The 19,750-nt window shown below is 41.5% G+C and overlaps 1 protein-coding gene across 5 annotated transcripts in view; it reads left to right on the top strand.

Annotated features, from left to right (window-relative positions):
• MDM1 (Mdm1 nuclear protein) overlaps positions 1-18,852 on the top strand; it is a 30,906-nt gene extending 12,054 nt beyond the window's left edge. For 2 of the 5 annotated variants that reach the window (XM_030548781.1, XM_030548785.1), the window contains 9 exons: positions 106-205; positions 7,282-7,320; positions 7,709-7,884; positions 9,578-9,862; positions 11,265-11,413; positions 11,507-11,628; positions 14,127-14,376; positions 16,269-16,337; positions 18,152-18,852. In XM_030548781.1, the coding sequence (XP_030404641.1) occupies positions 106-205; positions 7,282-7,320; positions 7,709-7,884; positions 9,578-9,862; positions 11,265-11,413; positions 11,507-11,628; positions 14,127-14,376; positions 16,269-16,337; positions 18,152-18,261 (1,300 nt within the window). In that variant the 3' untranslated portion in view covers positions 18,262-18,852. Of the gene's footprint in view, positions 1-105; positions 206-7,281; positions 7,321-7,708; positions 7,885-9,577; positions 9,863-11,264; positions 11,414-11,506; positions 11,629-14,126; positions 14,377-15,156; positions 15,214-16,268; positions 16,338-18,151 lie in introns of all 5 variants that reach the window. The other 3 variants (XM_030548782.1, XM_030548784.1, XM_030548783.1) reach the window with 3 other exon arrangements.
• Positions 18,853-19,750: the final 898 nt, after the last annotated feature.

Here is a 19,750-nt window from a genome sequence, read left to right on the forward strand (position 1 = left end):
AAGCACTTATAATTATATTAATGTAATTATAACATTTGTTTTTAGTCTCATAGATGATAAAAAAATCAACTTTTACTGTTTTCCCCCCATCTCTTAATGTTCTAGGAAGGTGAACACTGAATATAGATCAAAATTTTTGTCCCCAGCTCAATATTTATACAAAGATGGAGCTTGGTCACGTATCAGGAGAAACATACCAGATCAAGTGAGTAGCCATATAAAATTTTCTAAGCATTCTTTTAGGGCCCCAGTGAGCAATGTCCTGAGGGTCCTCATCTCCAATTGAGGGAATTCAGGATTCATCCCCTTTGTAGAGGGACCAACCCCAAGGTATTCCATTCTCTCAAATCTTTGCAATATCCTTGTATGGTCTATGGGGCAGGCATTGTGACTCCACAATGGCCTTCTCTGCCAGGGACATGCTGAGAAGGTAGGTTCCAACTAGCTATGACCAGACCAGAATGGAAATGTAATTGACGTGGTCTGTGGGAAAGGCCTCTCATTCTGAGTTTTTGCAGATTCATTGTCCAGAGAAACTAATGCAGAGGGAGTGAAAAGGTATTGTACTCCCACCCCTTGCGTTACTTACTATACCAAGCAAGTTTAGTTTTCTTTGTTGAGATAAAAGTACATTTTGCCTAAATGTGTATATAGTATTGTATAGGGAACTAATTTTGTAGTTTGTTGAGATGTCATTGTAAAATTTTAGAACAACTGAACCTCATAATAATTACTGTGAAACCAAACTCACGAGGACCTAAGGGATTAAAAACAAACAGTATTTTTTACTTTTGGTATGTATTAAACCTCAGCTTAGTACAATTAAAATTTTAGGAATTTCAAAGTTATTGAGCACACTTTGATTGCAAGTGTTATGGAAACCCTTTGCTTTTAAAGTGAAATACCATTTTGTCAGATGACGACTTCCCATGTCTGTAAGATTTGAGATATTGTGGAGGGAGGGCGTTTGAGACAGTATGTGGCTGCAAGATGACCCAAACTGGTATGGAGTGGGTGAGGGGAAGGAAATAAAATGATTATCTGCAAGAATCTTTTTTCCTACTATTTAGTCTAGTCATGCAGTACATATCAAAGTCATGGATGAAGATGCTGTTAATGGAGAACTACTTTGTGCCTTATCAGACAATAGTGATCCTTATTGGGGTCAGGTGGAGAGTTGTAGGAGGTAAATATGTGTGGCCTTTCATTAGAGAGTAAGAGAAATGAGCAGATTCCCACACTCTAGGGCAGTGTTTCCCAAACTTGGGACACCGCTTATGTAGGGAAAGCCCCTGGTGGGCTGGGCCGGTTTATTTACTACCCCGTCCACAAGTCCGGCGGATCGTGGCTCCCATTGCCCGCGGTTCGCCGCTCCAGGCCAATAGGCGTTGCCAGAAGCGGCGGTCAGTTCGTCCCTTGGCCTGCGCTGCTTCCAGCAGCTCCCATTGGCCTGGAGCAGCGAACTGCGGCCAGTGAGAGCCGCGATCGGCTGGACCTGTGGACGGGGCAGGTAAACAAACCGGCCCTCCCCGCCACAGGCTTTCCCTGCACAAGCAGCATCCCAAGTTTGGGAAACACTGCTCTAGGACAAGAGACCTGTGTTTCCACTTGAGACTGGCATTCCCAGGAAGATTTTTTTGTTTATGGGCAGTCATAAAGAAAGCTGGTTGAAAGTCACATCAGAATGAATGAAGCAGTTCCATGATGAAGTATTCAAAACAAAAGTGGTGGAATTTTTTTCCTAAGAGCTTACTAACTAAAGAATTTGGGTTGGATGGCTGAAAAAACTGGTAACTTTTAATACTAAAATATTATTAACTAAAATGGAATGTCTGTATTTTCCTAATCTCATGTTTATATATACACACACACATGCACACTCTTCTCTCCCCAGATTCTCTTTTTCTTATGACAATATATTTTTATAGTGTATACTTCAAAAATTAACTTTCCCTTTTGATCTTCCTTGACTGGGCTCTGCCATTCAGATTCTGATTTACACTTCGCCTGTGAGCATATCAGACTAGCTCTGCATGTAGACATAGAGCAGTAAATAGCTTTTAGAGCAGGGGTGCAACAGCATCCCCTGGCTTGAAGTGGTTTCCATCATATACATGGTTTACAGTTCGGTTCAGTGGCTTTCAGCATCCCCACTAGAAAATGTGTTCCAACACCGCTATCCTGGAGGGATGTTCTCATCTTGCTTTGAGGGGTTTAACCATATGGCATTTATTACTGCTACTGTGTCTGACTAATATCCCCACACAATGAAATGAGAATACAGTATAACCCTTAGTCTCTGAAGTAGTTTCACTTGGGAGGCTTGCAGTCATTTTAACTATACCTTTTAATTAATTAAAAATGAGTTGAAGTAGTAAAGGCTGAAAAGTAAGTTAAAGCTGGGAATTTACCACGCTCCAGGAGAAAAGGTACAAGAAGGGCTAAATTAACTCCTAGAGGAGCTAATTTAAAACAAGTTAAAAACTCTTATGGACCTGATCCTTGCTCCTCCACTAGTTTTTCTTGAGTTAGGGCCTGATCGTCCAGGCCTTATGTGACAATAAATAGAACTGAATAAAATATTTCAGATACATTTGCAATTTAAAAGCATTCCACCATTTGAGAAATAGGTTTCTGCAAAACAGTGAGACAAGTATAAATCCCTAACTGGAAGAAAAAGTGAAACTACGATCAGTTAAATAAAAAAAACAAAAACAATTACCCCCCCTTTCCCCCCAAAAAGCCACTAAAAAAAGTGACACAAATGTGCTTTGGCCCTTCACAACTTAGCCCTCTTCTGCCTAGCTGATCTTTTAACTTATCACACTGTTATCCACCACCGTCACTTTGCCAACACTGCTATCTTTTAATGTCCGCCCTGTCAGCTTCTCCCCTCAACCACAATCCTGCTTTCTCCATGCCATCTCGGATACATGGGGCAAAGTTCCATGAAAAGATCTACACAACTACTATCTTAACACTATCAAATCTCTCCTTAAGACTGGCCTCTGCTCTGACATCTGCAAAACATTGCTTGCTGATGATCATAGCTAGATAGGTGATGAGTTGTGACTGTCCCAATTCCCCTTCCTTCATTTTCCAATCTTTTTATCCTTAGTGATTCCTGCATTCCTGCCATTCCTCTTTACCTCTACCTCCAGTTTAAAACGTGTAACAAAACTGTGCCAGTCATGCCTGTATTTATTTTCTTGAGTGTTCTATCCCCATTCCCAGTCCCTTGGTCAGGTCTAAACTCTGAAGGTTTTACCCATATAGCTATATCAGTATTCTATTCTGGCAACGTGCTCCTAGAGCGGACGCAGAATATAGTGACAAAACTGCATTTTTACAGGTATAGTCATGGCAACTGCACCTGTATTTCCCCAGCAAGGGCAGCCACTCTCAGGCTTGCAGATCCCCAGTTGTTGCCTTTCTCGGTGGAGACCTGCATCTCCCTCCCTCCCGACAGAGGTATTTCCAGCGTACACAATTCTCTGCCTTCACTGTATAATCCCCAGCACAGACCGTTGCTCAAGGACACATGCTTGCTTTCTCTTCAGAGATGGTTAATAGGTATAATTGGTACAGTTATAAGGTACCACACAGTACTTCCTATGCAAGCCTACTTTATTCTGAAGGTTAAAAACAGTACAGAGAAAATATATTAAAAATAAAAGAACCTACATGCATGCTAATAAATTTACCAGAGTTCACCCTGAGGGCATATATACACTTGGGAAAAAAGTCCCTTTTTTGCACAAAAACCATGGGAGCGTCTATACTTGCCAATGACCTTTTGCAGTGAAACTCAGAAATTTCACCGCAAAAAGAAAACCACCTCCACAAGAGACATATGGCTCTTACTGATGATGCTTTAGCAGTGATGTGCAAGTGAAGACACATTCTTCCTGTTTATACAGCTTTTAGCCTCCGGAGGATATCCCACGGTGCTAGGTGACCATTCTGACCAGCAGCTCTGCTGCTCTGATGCCAGGTAAACAGACATCCACCCCTCCCCAAGTAAAGCCCATGGAACTTTGAAACTCCCCTTCCTGTTTTCTTGGCAAGTGCTCACTTATCTGACCAGGTGACAATGCTTGCTCCACAGAGCAAACGATCCTCTGCTTGGAGCAAGGCTGAGCTAATGGAGCTTATCGGTGTTTGGGGAGAGCAGGCTGTGCAGGGACCCAGGATGCCCCGCGATCTCCCCCCCTTCCCACAAGACCCATTGTCAAACCGGAGAGAGCTGCACTGCCGGATAACTGCCCTAGAGCGCTGCTCTCACCGGGGATGGAAGTGCTGCTAATGCAGGGGTGGGCAAACTACAACCTGCGGCGCTGCTGGCACCATGTCCCTGTGGCCCCTGGGCAGGGGTGGGCAGAGGGCTCCATGCATTGCCCTTGCCTCCAGGCACTGCCCCCGCAGCTCCCATTGGCCGGGAATGGGGAACCCCAGCCAGTGAGAGCTTTGGAGGAGGTACTTAGAGGCACGGCAAGGGCAGTGCACGCAGAGCCCTCCGCCCCCACTTCCCCAGGGGCTGCAGTGCTTCATGGAATGGTATGGGGCCAGGGCCAGGGCAGGCATGCAGGCAGCCTGCCCTGGCCCCGGTGTGCACCACTGCAACCCCAGAGCCACTTGAGGTAAGTGGGGCCGGAGCCTGAACCCCTCCTGTTCCCTGCCCCCAACTCCCTGCCCTAAGCCCCCTGCCTGCAGCTTGTACCCTTCTGCACCTCAAATCCTTTCCCTGAGCTCCCTGCTGCACCCAGCACCCCTGTGCACCCCAGCCCCATGCCATGAGCCCCTGCTGCATCCTGCACCCCTCGTGCACCCCAGCCCCATGCCCTGAGCCCCCTGCTGCACCCTGCACCCCTGTGCACCCCAACCCCATGCCCTGAGCCCCCTGATGCACTGTGCACCCCCGTGCACCCCAGTCCCCTTCCCTAAGTCCCTTCATACACCTCTCACCTCTCCAATGCCCCGATCCTTTGCCCTGAGCCCCTTCCTGCACACTGCACCTCTCTCCCACACCGTGCACTCCCTCCCTCCCTCTCGCACCCCAACCCCCTGCCCTAGCCCTGAATACTATTTCCCAACCCAGAGGTGCTCTCTGCCCAAAAATTTTGCCCACCCCTGTGCTAATGGAAACACTCTCTGATGCCTGAGAGAGGATCTCTACCTGCTGATAGTGGGGGAGGGGCACAATTTAAAGATGCAGCTGCCCAAACAACAGCTTGAGTCACGCCTTTTGCTTAAAGTCGCATTTTTCAGGAACATAACTACAACATTAAATGAGGAGTTACTGTAACCGTAGCTACACTACGGGGTCCTTGCCAGCACACACGTCAGTTGGGGGTCACACATCATCACACCCTTCACTCCCATAAACAAAACCCTTTTTCAGTCTTTAGTATCTTAAACACCTGAAACTGTTCTCTAATTTTGCAAAAGCGTTCCCCTATGAGCTGAGACCACACAAACAATTTCAGCCCCAAAAGAGAGGTTCTAAAGCATGCGAAAACAAGGGTTGTAACGAAAATCTCAGTATAACTTTAGCTATAATGATTGCTTCCAGGAAACTGTTCTAATATGTATTAGTAAGGGTTATTTTTCAGCAGTAGAATAGAAATCACTTTGAATCATCCCTTAAAAAAATTAATGTGAGGTAATTCATAATCACAGTAGGACTGTCTAGGGTCTGTGTCCTGCTGGGATAATGCTACCTCCTGGGTCATTGAAAGAGCTTGGTTGTTCTTTGTACTTCACAATTCACTGGAGGCAGAGCATTCTCAGTATGCCTTTTCTCCCCCTGCAGAGTCCTATTGCTCTGAATTTATATTCTGACTGTTCTAGTTCAGTCTATCAACTATCATTAATTTTCATCCCTCTGTTTAAACTGAATAATCTTACAAATTTCATTATATTATCAAGCATTCTGTAGTCTTAAGTGACAAATTCTCAAAGAATAGTTTGGGTTTTTTTTAAACTGAGAGGCCCAGGGAGCCAAAGTCTGCAGTTACAGCGATGCAATCCCAGTGAATTTTCACTCCTCTGTGCAGTTGACTTCACTGTGATTACATGGGTACAACAGAAGGCAGAATTGGGCGCCTTAGTATAATTCTTCCAGCAGATTAACAGAGAAATCTAACATATGATTGAAGAGTAAATAAAATAAACTAGTTGAGATTTAATACAAAAGCATACCTGCTCTCAGCCGTTATATTATCATACTGGAGTGGTCCCCAACCTTTTTCGTCTGGAGACAACGAGCCACAGAGGGCCATGCCGGTGGACAAGCATCCGCCAAAATGCTGCTGACAAGTGGCAACATCAATAGGCGTCACTGCCAAAATACCACCGAAAATCAGTAGTATTTCGGCAGCGACGCCTCTGGATGACGCTGCTTGTCAGCGGCATTTCGGCGGATGCTCGTTCTCTGGCCAGTACGTGGGCACACTTAGATGGGGGACCCCTGTCCTACTGCATTTCCATTAACCTTTTTCATGAGCCAGTATCAATATAGAAATAATATTGCTGGTGAGGGATCTTGTTTAATTCTTAAGAATATAAAAATATAAGCAAGGTTTTTTTAATTAGCAAACAGTATTTGGGTGGAGGACAAGACTGTGTGTGTGATGTGGGAGCTCTCCTAATCTAATTTCTTAATTTTGTGAAAATATTTTAGCAATAAAATTATGGCATTATCGTGACTAAAATTAAGGGGTTAAAATGTTTATATTTTAATTAAGACCAAAAATAATTTCTTACTCTTCTTAAAATGTATGTTTTCGATCTCATGCCTAGATGTTACAGTGACGGGTGTCTTAGCATGAATGCTGTAGCTATTAATATTGATATTATAGAAGCATCTAGAGGCCCCGTGCAAAATCAGTTCCCCATTGTACTAGGCTCTGTACAAACATATAGCAAGTGACTATTGCAGTGTTACAGAACTCACAGTCCAAGGTCTTCATCCTGCAAACACATTTGCATATGCTTAACTTTATACATATGAGAAAGTCCATTGTCTTAAACATCCACCTTGAAGTATTCAGAAGTTACAGATTTAAAAGTGTTCTGTTAGGCTCAGATGCTTAAATGTATCACTGCAAGAAATGCAAAGTATTGCTAAAACATAACAGATTACAACATTTTTGTATCTAGTCTCTAGGAGGCAGCATAGCACTACAGTGACAGCTTTATAATGGTTCACTGAGTAGTTATGTTAAAATGCGATGTCATAGAAAAGAAATATTAAGACTGTTTCTGTATTCCTCCCCATAGGATTCTCAAAACATCCTAAATTTCATGTGGTTTATGGAGGTTGGTTGCACCTAAGTTCTTGTTTTAATGCTTGGAACAATTTCATGATTTCTGAACATTGACGAAGAAATAGAATCCAGCACTAAACTTGTTCATAGATGCTGCATAATTTTTTTCATGCTTATTGAATAAGTGATCGGTAACTATGCAATAGCTTGGCTGCTCAAACACATGCTTTCTAAATAAATACATTTGCTAGTTTGGCTTAACTTTTTGTTTTGTTGCTTTTATTGCACCTGGCAGTATTTTTGCTGTGACTGGTCCTGTACTGTGTGTAACATGCCTTTCTACTGTAATTAGCATTAGCTAGCTCAAATAATACTTCACAATAACTTCACTGAATTTTAAAATAGCAAACAAATGTACCCTGTGACATCTGTATATGCAGGTGAAGGAACTTCGAGAGAAAGCGGAGGCTTACAGGCAACGAGTACAGGGAACCCACTTCTCTCGGTATCATCTGAATCAGATTCTTTCAGATAACAACAGACTTTGGGATGTGTCCTCAAATTCCAGTTCCGAAGAAACCATTAGTAACACCATCAGAGCGCTAGATCTAGCTGGGTAAGGTGCTTATTCTGGATGTGAAGGGAATGTAAAATTGTAGCTTTAAAAACCAAACTTTTAAAAAATTAAATTGAGATTTAACACAACTTTAAGATCCCTAGTGTTTACTAGACTTTGCATAAATGTTTTTAAAGCAGATGGAAAGTCACATACATACTTTTCTACTCAAATTTTATTGTAATGTGTTGAGAACCCAAATATGAAATTTGACTACATTTACTGAAGGAACAAGGTAGGATACACTCCCCCGCAGCCTGATTCTCACTTGAAAAGCAGTCCTCACACACTACCATATAGATCCACCAGTGTTTTATTTGTCATCAGGGATGCTGGAATAATTTGTATAGTGGGGGTGCTGAGAGCCATTGAACCAAACCGTAAATCTTGTATATAATGGAAACCATGTCGAGCCAGGGGGTGCGGCAGCATCCCTACTTCCAGCACCTATGTTTGTCATGTGCAGTTGTGTGTCTGCATCTTAAGACATTCCCCAAGCTTTACCCTTCTCTCTAAGTACAAGCTGGGGGTGGAGGGAGAGATCTGTCTCTGAGATCCTGGGCTGCTTTGCCCTTCCTTTCCCCTCTCTTTTCCTGACTCCCTTTTAACCATCCCCATCTGATGAACTGAATCCTCTTGTTAACTGATTAATCACCCAGTCCTTAATTAATTATCTCCTAATTTAGTAAATGCAGGGAAGTTTACAGAGTGGTGAGTTAGCTTTAGGCTACTCCCACTCCATCACAACCCTACATTATGTAAATTTTGTCATGCCTGCCTACATACAGTTGTGTTGGTGTTTTTGTAGAAACAAATCAATAGGCTTGTGATTAGCAGATCTAGTCCCACTGCACTTCTGTTTCTAAAATCAAGAAAAAGCAATTATGTATTCTTGGTTTTTTGCTTCTGCCCTTTGGAGGCCATAAAGATGGATGGAGCAGATACTAAATCTGTCATTTATTGCTAATAAGTTTTAGAGTTTTTTATTAATAATGTTGTATAGCTAATTATTCCTAAACCAAAAAAACAGTTTGGTCACCTCACCTTAAATCTGATCGTTCAAAACATTGTGTGGGATACTATATATACAACCCTCTTTTTCCCAGGCAGTGTCTTAGAGGCAGGGGGCTAGGGAGGAGGGAGAATATTTGATCTATTTGTGTAATTGTAGCTATAATAAAAGCAAGATGAAACTTAAGAGTGTTTATTACATCATAATGTCTGATGTCAAATACAAGGCCAGATTTTCAAAACTGGCTGGTTTTTGTGCAAAATGGATTCTTATACACTAGTCTCATTTGCATGCACAAATGCCTGACTTCTGTGAACAATTTAAAGACCAAGATTTTCAAAAGATGGAGCCATAAGATAGGCTCTAAAGTCTGTTTAACACCAGCCTAATTTTCAAAAGTGTTCAGCATCAAACAATTCCCATTGACTGAGGTCCACTAGGTGCTCAGCATGTCTGAAAATCAAGTAGGTGCTGAAGTATGGACTTAGAAGTCTCCTGTAAGCTCCTTTTTTGAAAATGACTGATTAATCTGTATTCATTTTAATAACTAAACCCTTAATTTCTGACATGTTCTTGAATTGGATATATGCATTTTATGGAGACACATACATACGTAGTAAATTGGAAAAAAAAACCAAGTGAATATTTGGTGAGTGAAACATTGTTTGCTTTGTTTTATAGAGCTCCTGAGAAACAGATGTCTGCAAGCCAAAACGTGCTGCTACAACCTGACTCAATAGAACAGTCCCAACAGAACAATACAGAGAAGTTAGGCATGTCAGATGCCTCCACTGTACCAGTCAGAAGACGTCTAGTTTGGGGTGAACAAGACAGTACTGAACAAGTGGAAAATCAGCCACCAGGATTAGAGGAAGATGAAGAAAAAGAAAATAAACAGGAGTCAGCAAAGGCTCAGAAATTGGAAGAAAATGATAAGAATCCTACTGTGGACAACAAAATAAAAGGGTACATTTTAAAATTTCATTGTCTGTCTTCTTACTTTTCCATGCTTTATGGGGTGATTTAAAAATAAACTAAACTTTACACGCTAGTGCACTTAACAGGTAATCAGCTAGGGCACTAGTTTGGCAAGAGTCTGTATGTTAATAATTAGCAACAAGTGTCTTAAATTTCAAAATAAGAGAGGATTTGTTTCTTACACCAATTCCCTTCAGAGGCAAAGGGCAAAATGGAAGAAGAAATAGACCCTGAGCTGCTTCAAAGATTTGGCTCAGCGAATGATTTCCGTCAAAGAAAATTAGATTTTAGTAATGCAAAACTTTTTTTTAGAAGTGCAATTTGTAGAAACTAAACACAAAATACTATTTTGATTAATATGAGTAAATGTAATGCATAACATTTAAAATGTTAAAAGTTGTATAGAAGGCCATTCAGAATAGGCAAGGGATAGAACAACATGTAGCCATGTGGAAAATTAAAATTAGGCATCTGCTTCAGAGTCAATTTTGAAGGATTGGTAGGACTGAAAGGATAGTCTTATCTGTCACTGTTGAACGGACTGCATGATATAGTGCTTAAAAGTATGTCTACACTGCAGATAGGAGAGTGCCTCCCAGTGTGGGAAGACAGACATGCACTAGCTCCGCCTGAGCTAGTGCACTAAAAATAGTAGGATGGCATGGCAGCACTGGCGGCGGCATAGGCTGGCAGCCAGAGTATGTACCCAGAGGATCAGGCAGGACTGTACTCAGATGCTAGCCCAATCCACTGCCTGTGTCGCTGCATCCACACTGCTGTTTTTAACTTGCTAGTTGAGCAGAGTTAGTGTGTCTATCTACGTGCACTGGGAAGCACCCTCCCTAGCTGCTGTGTAGACATACCCTGTGACTTTTTCAGCAAACTTGAACAGTGTTGATGGGCTTTGCAGGAAGCTGTGTCCAGATCTCCCTGGATGTGGTTTCCTGATACAGGAAAGAGGGTGGGAATGTATTAGTAACCTTGGAGTTCTGACAATGCCTGGGTGTAGGAAAAAAAGTAGGAAGATATTTAGAAATATCAAGGACTTATTTCTGAGTAGTGTTTGGTAGTTGGCTTGCCTATGTTTCCTCTAATTACAATTACAATTTACCATGCATGTTTTATAAACTCTGTTGGTAATACATAACATTCAGTCATATTTTCTATCTTAGAAAATACTTTTATGACCCTCCATCAATGTAGTATCCCTCTGTGTCTTTAACATACTTATCCTCACAACACCCATGTGAGGTAAAGAGGTGCTGTTCTCTCATTCCACAGACTGGGGACAGAGAGACTAAGTGACATGCCCAAGGTCACATGTGAAGTCTGTGGTAGAACAGGGACCGAGGCCAGAGCCCTAACCACTAGACCATCCTCATTTTTTCAGAGAAAATGCCTCGTTACTGAAGCCTTCAGCAGATAGGTCAGATTCTTCTTCAGTATCATCAGGAAAGCGGGGCAGGCTTTCTACTCCAAAGTTGAAAACACTTGGTGGAGCCCAAAGAACTCATCATGATCTTACCACGCCAGCTGTTGGTAAAAATATTTAAAAGAAAAGCAACATTTTGAGGGAATTAATTTATTAAAAGCTTTTAATGTAACAAAATATTTTATCTTCTGTTACTCTAGGAGGTGCAGTGTTAGTGTCTCCATCTAAAATGAAGCCTTCGTCCCCACAGCAGAGAAAGAAGTCTTTAGAAACACACTATTCTTCATCCAAACAAGCCTCAGGAGAAAGAAAATCCAGAGGGGTGAGACAAAGCAAGCATTTGTCAATGTGCAGTATAGAAAAATATAGATAGGGTATCCTTTTTATGTCGGTTGGAATAATTGTTTTAAGCTTGTTTAAGGATTGGGATGTTCCAGTCTAAAATGTTCAATGTTATCTGTGATGGAGAGGCTGATAGCCATGGACGCCTACTTCCCTCTTCCCCATGGGTGCTCGACCCCCTGCCCTTCTGCCCTGCCCCCACCCTGCCTCTTTCCTCCCCTGCCCCGCCCCCATTCTAACCTCTTCCCCAAAGTTCCTGCCCCAACCCCACCCCCTTCCTTCCCCTATTCCAACTCCTTCTCCAAATCCCCGCCCCAGCCCTGCCTCTTCCCCGCCTCCTCCCCTGAGCGCACTACGTTTCTGCTCCTCCCTCTCCCTCCCAGAGTGTGCTAACGCTGCCAAACAGCTGTTTAGTGGCGGCTGGGTGGGAAGCGCTGGGAGGTAGGAGGAGTGGGGACGCAGCGCACTTGGGAGAGGGGGAGGAGGAGAAGAAGGAGGAGGTGGGCCAGGGGGCTGCCAGTGCACCTACTAATTTTCCCCCATGGAGTCGGCACCTATGCTGATAGTTATATATTTTTGTTAAGCAATGGAAACTGAAGGAGTATGGGAGGGAATGCTGCATTATCTCCCATATATATTTCTGCTCTGAAGTGTGCAGAGTCCAGAGGAAAGACTGCTGCCAAGATCAGCTGAATTCCCTGCTACCCATATCCCAGCTCATTCCTGGGCTCCAAACTGCATGGGTTGGGTAGAGAAGTATGCCACATTGGGGTCTCTCTCCCCTTCCATTGTTTTTGGAATTTTCTGCTTCATTTTACTTCAGATTTGATTTCTCTGTACATGCTAGCATAGGGGTCAAAAAGATACTAAGACAGTATTTAGTTTCATGGGTCTTTGTGGCTTATAGATTCTAAGGTCAGAAAGGACCACTATGATCATCTGATCTGGCCTCCTGCATAACAGGCCACAGAATTTTCCTGAATTAATTCCCATTTGAACTAGAGCATATCTCTTAGAGAAACATCCAATCTTGATTTAAAAACTGCCAGTGATGGAGAATCCACTACAACACTTGGCAAGTTTTTCCAAAGGTTAATTATCTTCTCTGTTAAAAATGTACATTTTATTTCCAATCTGAGTTGATATAGCTTCAATTTCTGACAATTGGATTTTGTTATACTTCTGTATTCTAGAGCCCATTATATTTTTGTTCCCCATGTAAGTACTTATAAACTCTGATAAATTCACCCCTTAGCTTTCTCCTTAAGCTAAATAGATTGTGCTCCTTGTGTTTCAAAAACCTTCACAGTCCTTAGTTGCATCACTTCACAAGCAGGTATGTGATCTCAATTTCTAAATATGTATAGGATTTCACTGCAGATTTCTCCCAGTGTGGTAGAATCTATAGTAGAAGCAGGAACACTAGCTGAATTTTTTTTTTTAAATTCAGAGTTCAACTTTTGCCCTGGTAATAAGCCTTAGGTCTGAAATGACAAGTCAGCTGTAACTATCCTTTTTCTTCCACTTTCCTATTTTGCTACCCACTAAAATTGATTCATAATCATAATTCCTTCTATTTTTATATCCTTCACTGTTTCCCCTCATGGAAATAAAATATTGGTTGTTCCCTTTATTCAGGATTTTCCTTAGTATCTAATAGTTGGTATTTTAACAGTGCCACAAATATTATTGCATCCTGTCTCCCTAGGATCCTGTCACTGTAGCAATGTTCCCGGCTTCCCAAGTGTTATAAACATCTTTTAGTTGCTGGCTGTCTTTTTAGTAGAGTTTTAAATCCTTTAGGGGTTTTGTGACTAAATTAATGTTGTTTTATTGTTATAAAGGAGTCAGCCTGCTTTTCAAAGTCCTACATAGGTTTTCAGTGTTAATAATACTGAGCAATTCATAAACATTAACCTTCACAAAGCTGCTCTGAGGTAACTGAGTATTAATCCCCATATTAATCTCATAGTCCCATTTTGCAGATGTGGAATCAAAACACAGAGGTTGTGACCACAAAGTTGTTGTTAGAGATAGGATTAGAAATTCAGGAATCCAACTACCAGGCTTTTGGTCAGTCCATTAGTTTATACTGTCTCCATGTGTTGTGTGCTCCTGGAGATGGTCGTGGAAGCTTGGAAGTAATTTATTTTCCAACGGAAAGAATCTGACCTGCTATTCTATGTGAATGCACCCATGGTGTAATAGTGCAGGGCCAGATGAAATTGAAAAAGCAGTCTAATGCTTTTACACATATGTAAAGCCTTCTTTTGGTCATGTTTAGATTATCCCTCATAATGTGAGCTTTGCTTAACATTGTCCCAAAGCCTTAAGTCATTTGCCTAACCTGGAAGCTCCAGCAAGACACAGCCAACACGTACCAGCTGCATATGCCTCCGTACTTGGTGTTTGATATAACTCAAACAAATTTACAGTTTTATGTATAAACTAATAGTAGTCTTTTCTATGGTATTTCAGTTTGAAGGGGAAACAGAAGCTGTATCACTACTGGCCTCCCCAGCTGCTGGATTGAAAACATTAGATCCTTTGCCTCTGCGGAAGGATTCTTGGCCCACTGTCAATGCTTCTGATGAAAGAGCTTCTCCCACTTCAGCACATCCAACTACAGCTCCTGTGCAGAAATCAGTCAAAAGTACTAGTCCCTCCTACTGGAGTCCATGCTGTCGCATTCAAGGAACTCTCAGGGATCCAGAGTTCCAGCATAATGGTTGTTTTTTTTTAAATAGGAATTTTCCATCCACTGAGTTTGTGTGGTAATTGCTGTCTTGCAAATGTGCACGGCCCAAAATTTTGTCACTTCAACAAAGAATGACTGCCTATTGCAGAGAAACTCTTTTCTACCAGAAAGTTTCATCTTGCTAGAACTGTACTATTCTCCACCTTAATGAGATACTTTGAGTTACACTGTTATGGGGAGATCTGGCCTTTGTTCTATGCTTAGGTTCCAGTAACTGTCTGTCTAATAGAGCTTTCTTGATTTTAGTAAGGAATTACTAGGTAATAATTGGTTCTGTGTGAACAGTTTTGTTATCTCTTCTGTAGGCAGCAGGGGGAAAACCTAGTACATTTCCCTGTTGGGTTACTCACACAGATGAGTAATTGGACACCTCCACAGTAACATCATACCGCGCTACAGTACACCCTGTGTAGGGAGAAGAGCAAGGACAGTAGGCTAGGTGTGGTACAACACTTATTTTCCCCTTTCACTATAGCTTTCGAAGGGCAATCAGCTGAAAAGCTGAGGCTGTGATGTTTACATGCCCTTTTATGTGCTGTGGAGCACCCACCTTTGTAGGGCTGGGATGCTCAGGAGAGAGTTGCTGGCAGATGAAAATCTGTCGTCATAGTCCCATCTGTGAGGATGGCCCTGGCCTCTACAGAATCACCAGACATCTATGTGGATTTTGAGAGAACTGTAGATTTTTGAGGACCCTTGTGTGTGGAGTGGGAGAGAAGGGGACAATCCAGCCTTCTCTATCTTTAAAAGGTCTGTTGGAATCTCAGCAGCATTTCCTGGTCCCTGCGGCTGTGTCAACACTGCACAGTAAGTCCATGCTCTAACTCACGTTTGAGCCTAAGCCACCCTTCCATCCGCACACAAATGTGTCTGAGTTAGGTCAGCAAGTACTCAGGACCCAGGTCCTAAGGCCCTCCTAGTATGGTGGGTCAGAGCCCCAGTGCCTGCTGTGACTTGGGTTCAATTCTTGTCGTGTTGCAGCGTGGATGCAGTTGAAGCCAAAGACCAGAGTCAGAAGGTCTGCATAGCACAGTATGGATGTGTTAGGATAGCTGAGAGACCTGGGTCCAGGCTTACAATACAGTGTGGTCACTCAGGCACAGGATTATAAACACCGAGTCCATAAGCTTGGGTCCCACAGACCCAGGTTTACAATGCATTGTACGCATACTCTGTGTGAACTCTTCATTAGAGGAGCAATTTGGGCCAGAGTGGCTCAGAGTAGTTTTAAACAACAATAGTAACCGTACTGTGATGGCATCTATGTGATAAATAACAAAATCCCTCAGTCGCTTAGATGTCAAAGTGAAATTTATATGCTTAAGTCCCAGTTCCACAAAACTTTAACCACATGCTCTTGAAAAGCACACAAGTCCTTGCATCTTCAGAGATGGATAAAGTAAGGTAATAGTTCCATTTTACAATGGAGCAAGTGGTAAACAGGTTCAGTGAGTTGCCTAAATCCAGAGAAAAGTCACTGTTAAAGCTAGGATTAGAACTAGGGCCATATTCTACCTCCAAGTTCTAAGTGCAAACTATTAGATCTTACTTCACTGTGTAACTACAGTAACAGCCTCCAAAGATGCTGCCTTGAAAAGAATACAAGGCAATACATTTATTCCATCCTCATCTCAGCACCATTTTCAGGCTACCGTTATAAGAAACTTATTACAATCGGAGTTATTATAATGAGGATAAGTAAGGGAGTCTCAGTCCTGTAATTAATAAGTATGCAGTATCCTAATTGCTAGTTACATTTTTAGAAGTAGTGTTCTGAATAGTTTTTGACATGAAGTGTCATCCCATACAAAAACAGCTCTTTTTAATGGTATAAAAATAACAACTGCGGCCTTTTCTTATAGGGAACATTGCGAGTCCAAAGATGAGCCATCTCCAGTTACCGCTGCAGGAAAGAAACTATAATGATGAAGGTATTTTTCATTCTGAAGTATTAAACAGTATGTATCATATGGATGAATTCTGACTTTGTCTGCACCTCAATGGGAGATGGATGTGTATAGGACATAATGCAGCCATCCCATACGTAGGCCAGTAAAATCTTTATGCATACCCAGACCATCATATCATCAAAAGAAATCAAAATATTTTTCTCTGCCCAGTAATCTGAAAAGTTAAGTACAAACCCTATAAATAAACCATGAAATGTCATTAAAAATGAAACAGATCATAGCTGTGGTTCAGTATGGCTAATATAAGTATTTGTTCCAAACTCAGATTTAACTACCCTCTCCACCTCCCACATTTTCACAAGCCTTTCTGCTTCAAGCCTCGACTACAAGCAAAGTGAAAAAGTACTATGCCTGAGGGTGCTCTGGTATTTTTAATCCTACTAGATAGAATATAGAAGTATTTGTAACCTTATTGGATATTCTATTCTCATGATAATTTGAATACAGGCTCCATGTATTCTCCAAGGGAGCTTTCAAAATTGAGTGTCTGTGCCAGGAGACTGCCTCTCTGACCTGATGCACTGCTGTACATCCATAGTATCATTACAGATTTTGTCACTACTTTAACAAGATGGTCACTCTCAGTAACAGTCTTATCAATTTTCCAGACAAGGAGAATAAATGATATTGTGACTTTTCGGAAATCAAACAGAACTTGACATTATACCCTGCTATGTTTTCTGTGAGTTTAAATAAGATTGTTTAACATTTAGTACCATCTCTGAAACTTCCCTTAAATCTTTGAAAGCCTTTGGTCCAAACATTCTTAAATAGATTCCTGAATTGCACATACAAAAAAAAAACCCTTTATGAGCAAACTGCTAATTGTAGCTGTGTATATAAGTATATGGCTGAGCTTTCAATCAATTTGTATACATAACAAATTTATACACTCAAAATACCTGTATTTGGGCACAGTCGAGTCTATTTATGATAGCTCATGCTTCATCACTGGTTTTTTAGTAACAAAGATGCAGTCTGGTACAGCGCTGTTATCTAAAATGTGTGGTGAGGTTGTGGGATGCTGCAGAGTACCGTTGAATTTCATATGCTTTATGTAGACATATAGATGCTTTGCTGAGCAATAATCACTGCCCACATGCTTTCCAGCCAGCTGCAGTGACTAAAATAAAAAGAATTGCCCTGATCCTCAGCTACAACCAAGGAGCACACAATGCATCTCAAGGCTGGGGTAGGGGGGGTACAAAGGAGCTTTAAGCTCCGCTTATGCTTCCAGGTCTAGACTAGTGGTGCAGCAGCTGGTCCCCTGGAGTAATTGAGAGCAGCTTGAGGACAGCTCTGATTTACACTAGCTGCCATAAGCGCCAAGGGACCAATACAGCACCCAGGGATTACTAGAACATGTGAACCAAAACTGCACCAAATATGCTGGGGAAGGGGAAAAAGCATAGGAGTTACTATGCCAATTCTATACTACTGGAGGATCATTTTATGCTATACAGATTGGGTACAATGGTGCTAGTTTTCAAAGGAGACCTCACTGCCTGACTCCCACTGCATTTCATTGAGAATTGAGCACCTAATTTAAAAATCCCAGTCAGCATCCTTGTAGCTCTCTGATTATCTTCCCCTGCAACAACAAAGCTAACAATAATTTAGAAGTTTGTATTTGATTTTGTAGCATCCATTGTCATAAGAGGTATACAATCTTTGACATTTGAGAAGTCAGCCACAGCTGTCTTAATTGTTTAAAATTTATGTCTCATCTGTGGATTTACTTATAGATTTGTTTTCCTTGTTGCATGCACTCACAGATGACAGATTGTCCCAGATCTCTGCTCGCTCTGCAGCCTCTAGCTCACTAGCATCTCAGATTCTGGAACGAGCTCAGAAGAGGAAAGAGAATTTCTGGGGCAAGTCGTAGCATGTTCCACCAGGGAGTCACTGTTTTGTACAGTTGTGTTCTTTTGATTTTTGGGAAATTTTGTATTTTTGGCCTTTCATATACTGGTAAGATGGCCTGACCCTGTACAATGTCAAGCATTTGACACTTCTGTTGAAAGAGATGGGAGCTGTGGGTAGACAGTATCTACTATTTTACAATAGCCTGCTTTTCATCTTTCAGTTATGGTATCTTTTGAAATTGACAGTAATTATTTTTATACAACATGTATATAATTTCTAAAGATGTTTTACTACAAGAATATAGTACACCAGGAACAGTATTCTGGGATGATACCATCATTCACCTAATACCGTACCTCAGACATTTGATTTCAAGCATGGCTGAGTTAGGAGACTCATAATGTAGCAACTATGTTAGGTGCTTGTTCATAATCCTGTATGAATTCTGAATATGTACAGGACTGTGTTGTCACGAAGTCATTTAGCAGTATCTGACCCTACTACCCAAAACCCCACATTTAATATTTCAACAAATGTGATGTGATATTTGCAACAAGTGTTGAGGTTTTGGTTAGGACTCCGGGATTGTTCTAGTTAAAAAATAAACAATAAAAAAAAAACCCACACTTGTTTCTTGCCTAGAAGACTTTGACAGCTGTACTGTTCTCAAGACCAGCTTCTAATGTTGGTTTTAGATACTGGAGGGTAAACCTTCATTTCAGACACAGGTATTTAATTACCCTCTCGTATTCCTCAATTAGCTCTTCATACTACTCTTCTGTAGTATGTTTCTGGGTGAGTGAACTACTGTAATGATGGTCACAGCTAAAATTGATTGCGTTTTATGCTGATGGCCTATTTTTTTCTTTTTAATTGACAAAAGCAAGTTACATGAAGTGGATGAAAATAATTGCTTAGCCATTTAAAAAAAAGTTAGTGTTTGCTGTTTTTAAAAATATTTGTACAATGAAGAATTTGAATTTTGTATACATTTAAAAATAAAAAAAAAAAATCAATTTTGCCTTGTTTCCATTCAGCTTATTATGCCCAACATAGGCAGTAGTTTGCCTTCCAGAAGGCCATTAAGAGTCAGTCTCAGTGGACCTGTCTCTTCCAACAGACAGAGGCAGCTGTTCCGACAATCTCTGTGGCCTTCTGGAGAACAAGCTGCTGCCCTGGAAGAATCTAGAACTTTATAAAAACTCAGTTACTCATGCAGTGCAGACAAGTTGACATTTGGAATCATGATAAAGTTGATCTAGAACTAAAGACCATAGTCCAAGTTGAAAGACCAAGGCTCTCTCTGAACTGGACCTTACAAACCAGCTTGCTGCTCTGTGTTGGTAGCAGGAATGAGCTCCTACCACTATTAACAAGATGTAAGAAACTTTTATACAACTGTTAACCCCAGAAGGGGAAGTTGTCTTAAAAAATAAAGTCCTCAGCTGAAAGAGTTCCTTTAGAAAGGTTTACCATTTCCTATCAAGCTCTTCATGCCCGTTTCAAGA

Source organism: Gopherus evgoodei, chromosome 1 (assembly GCF_007399415.2).
Source record: "Gopherus evgoodei ecotype Sinaloan lineage chromosome 1, rGopEvg1_v1.p, whole genome shotgun sequence".
Lineage (NCBI taxonomy): Eukaryota > Metazoa > Chordata > Testudines > Testudinidae > Gopherus > Gopherus evgoodei.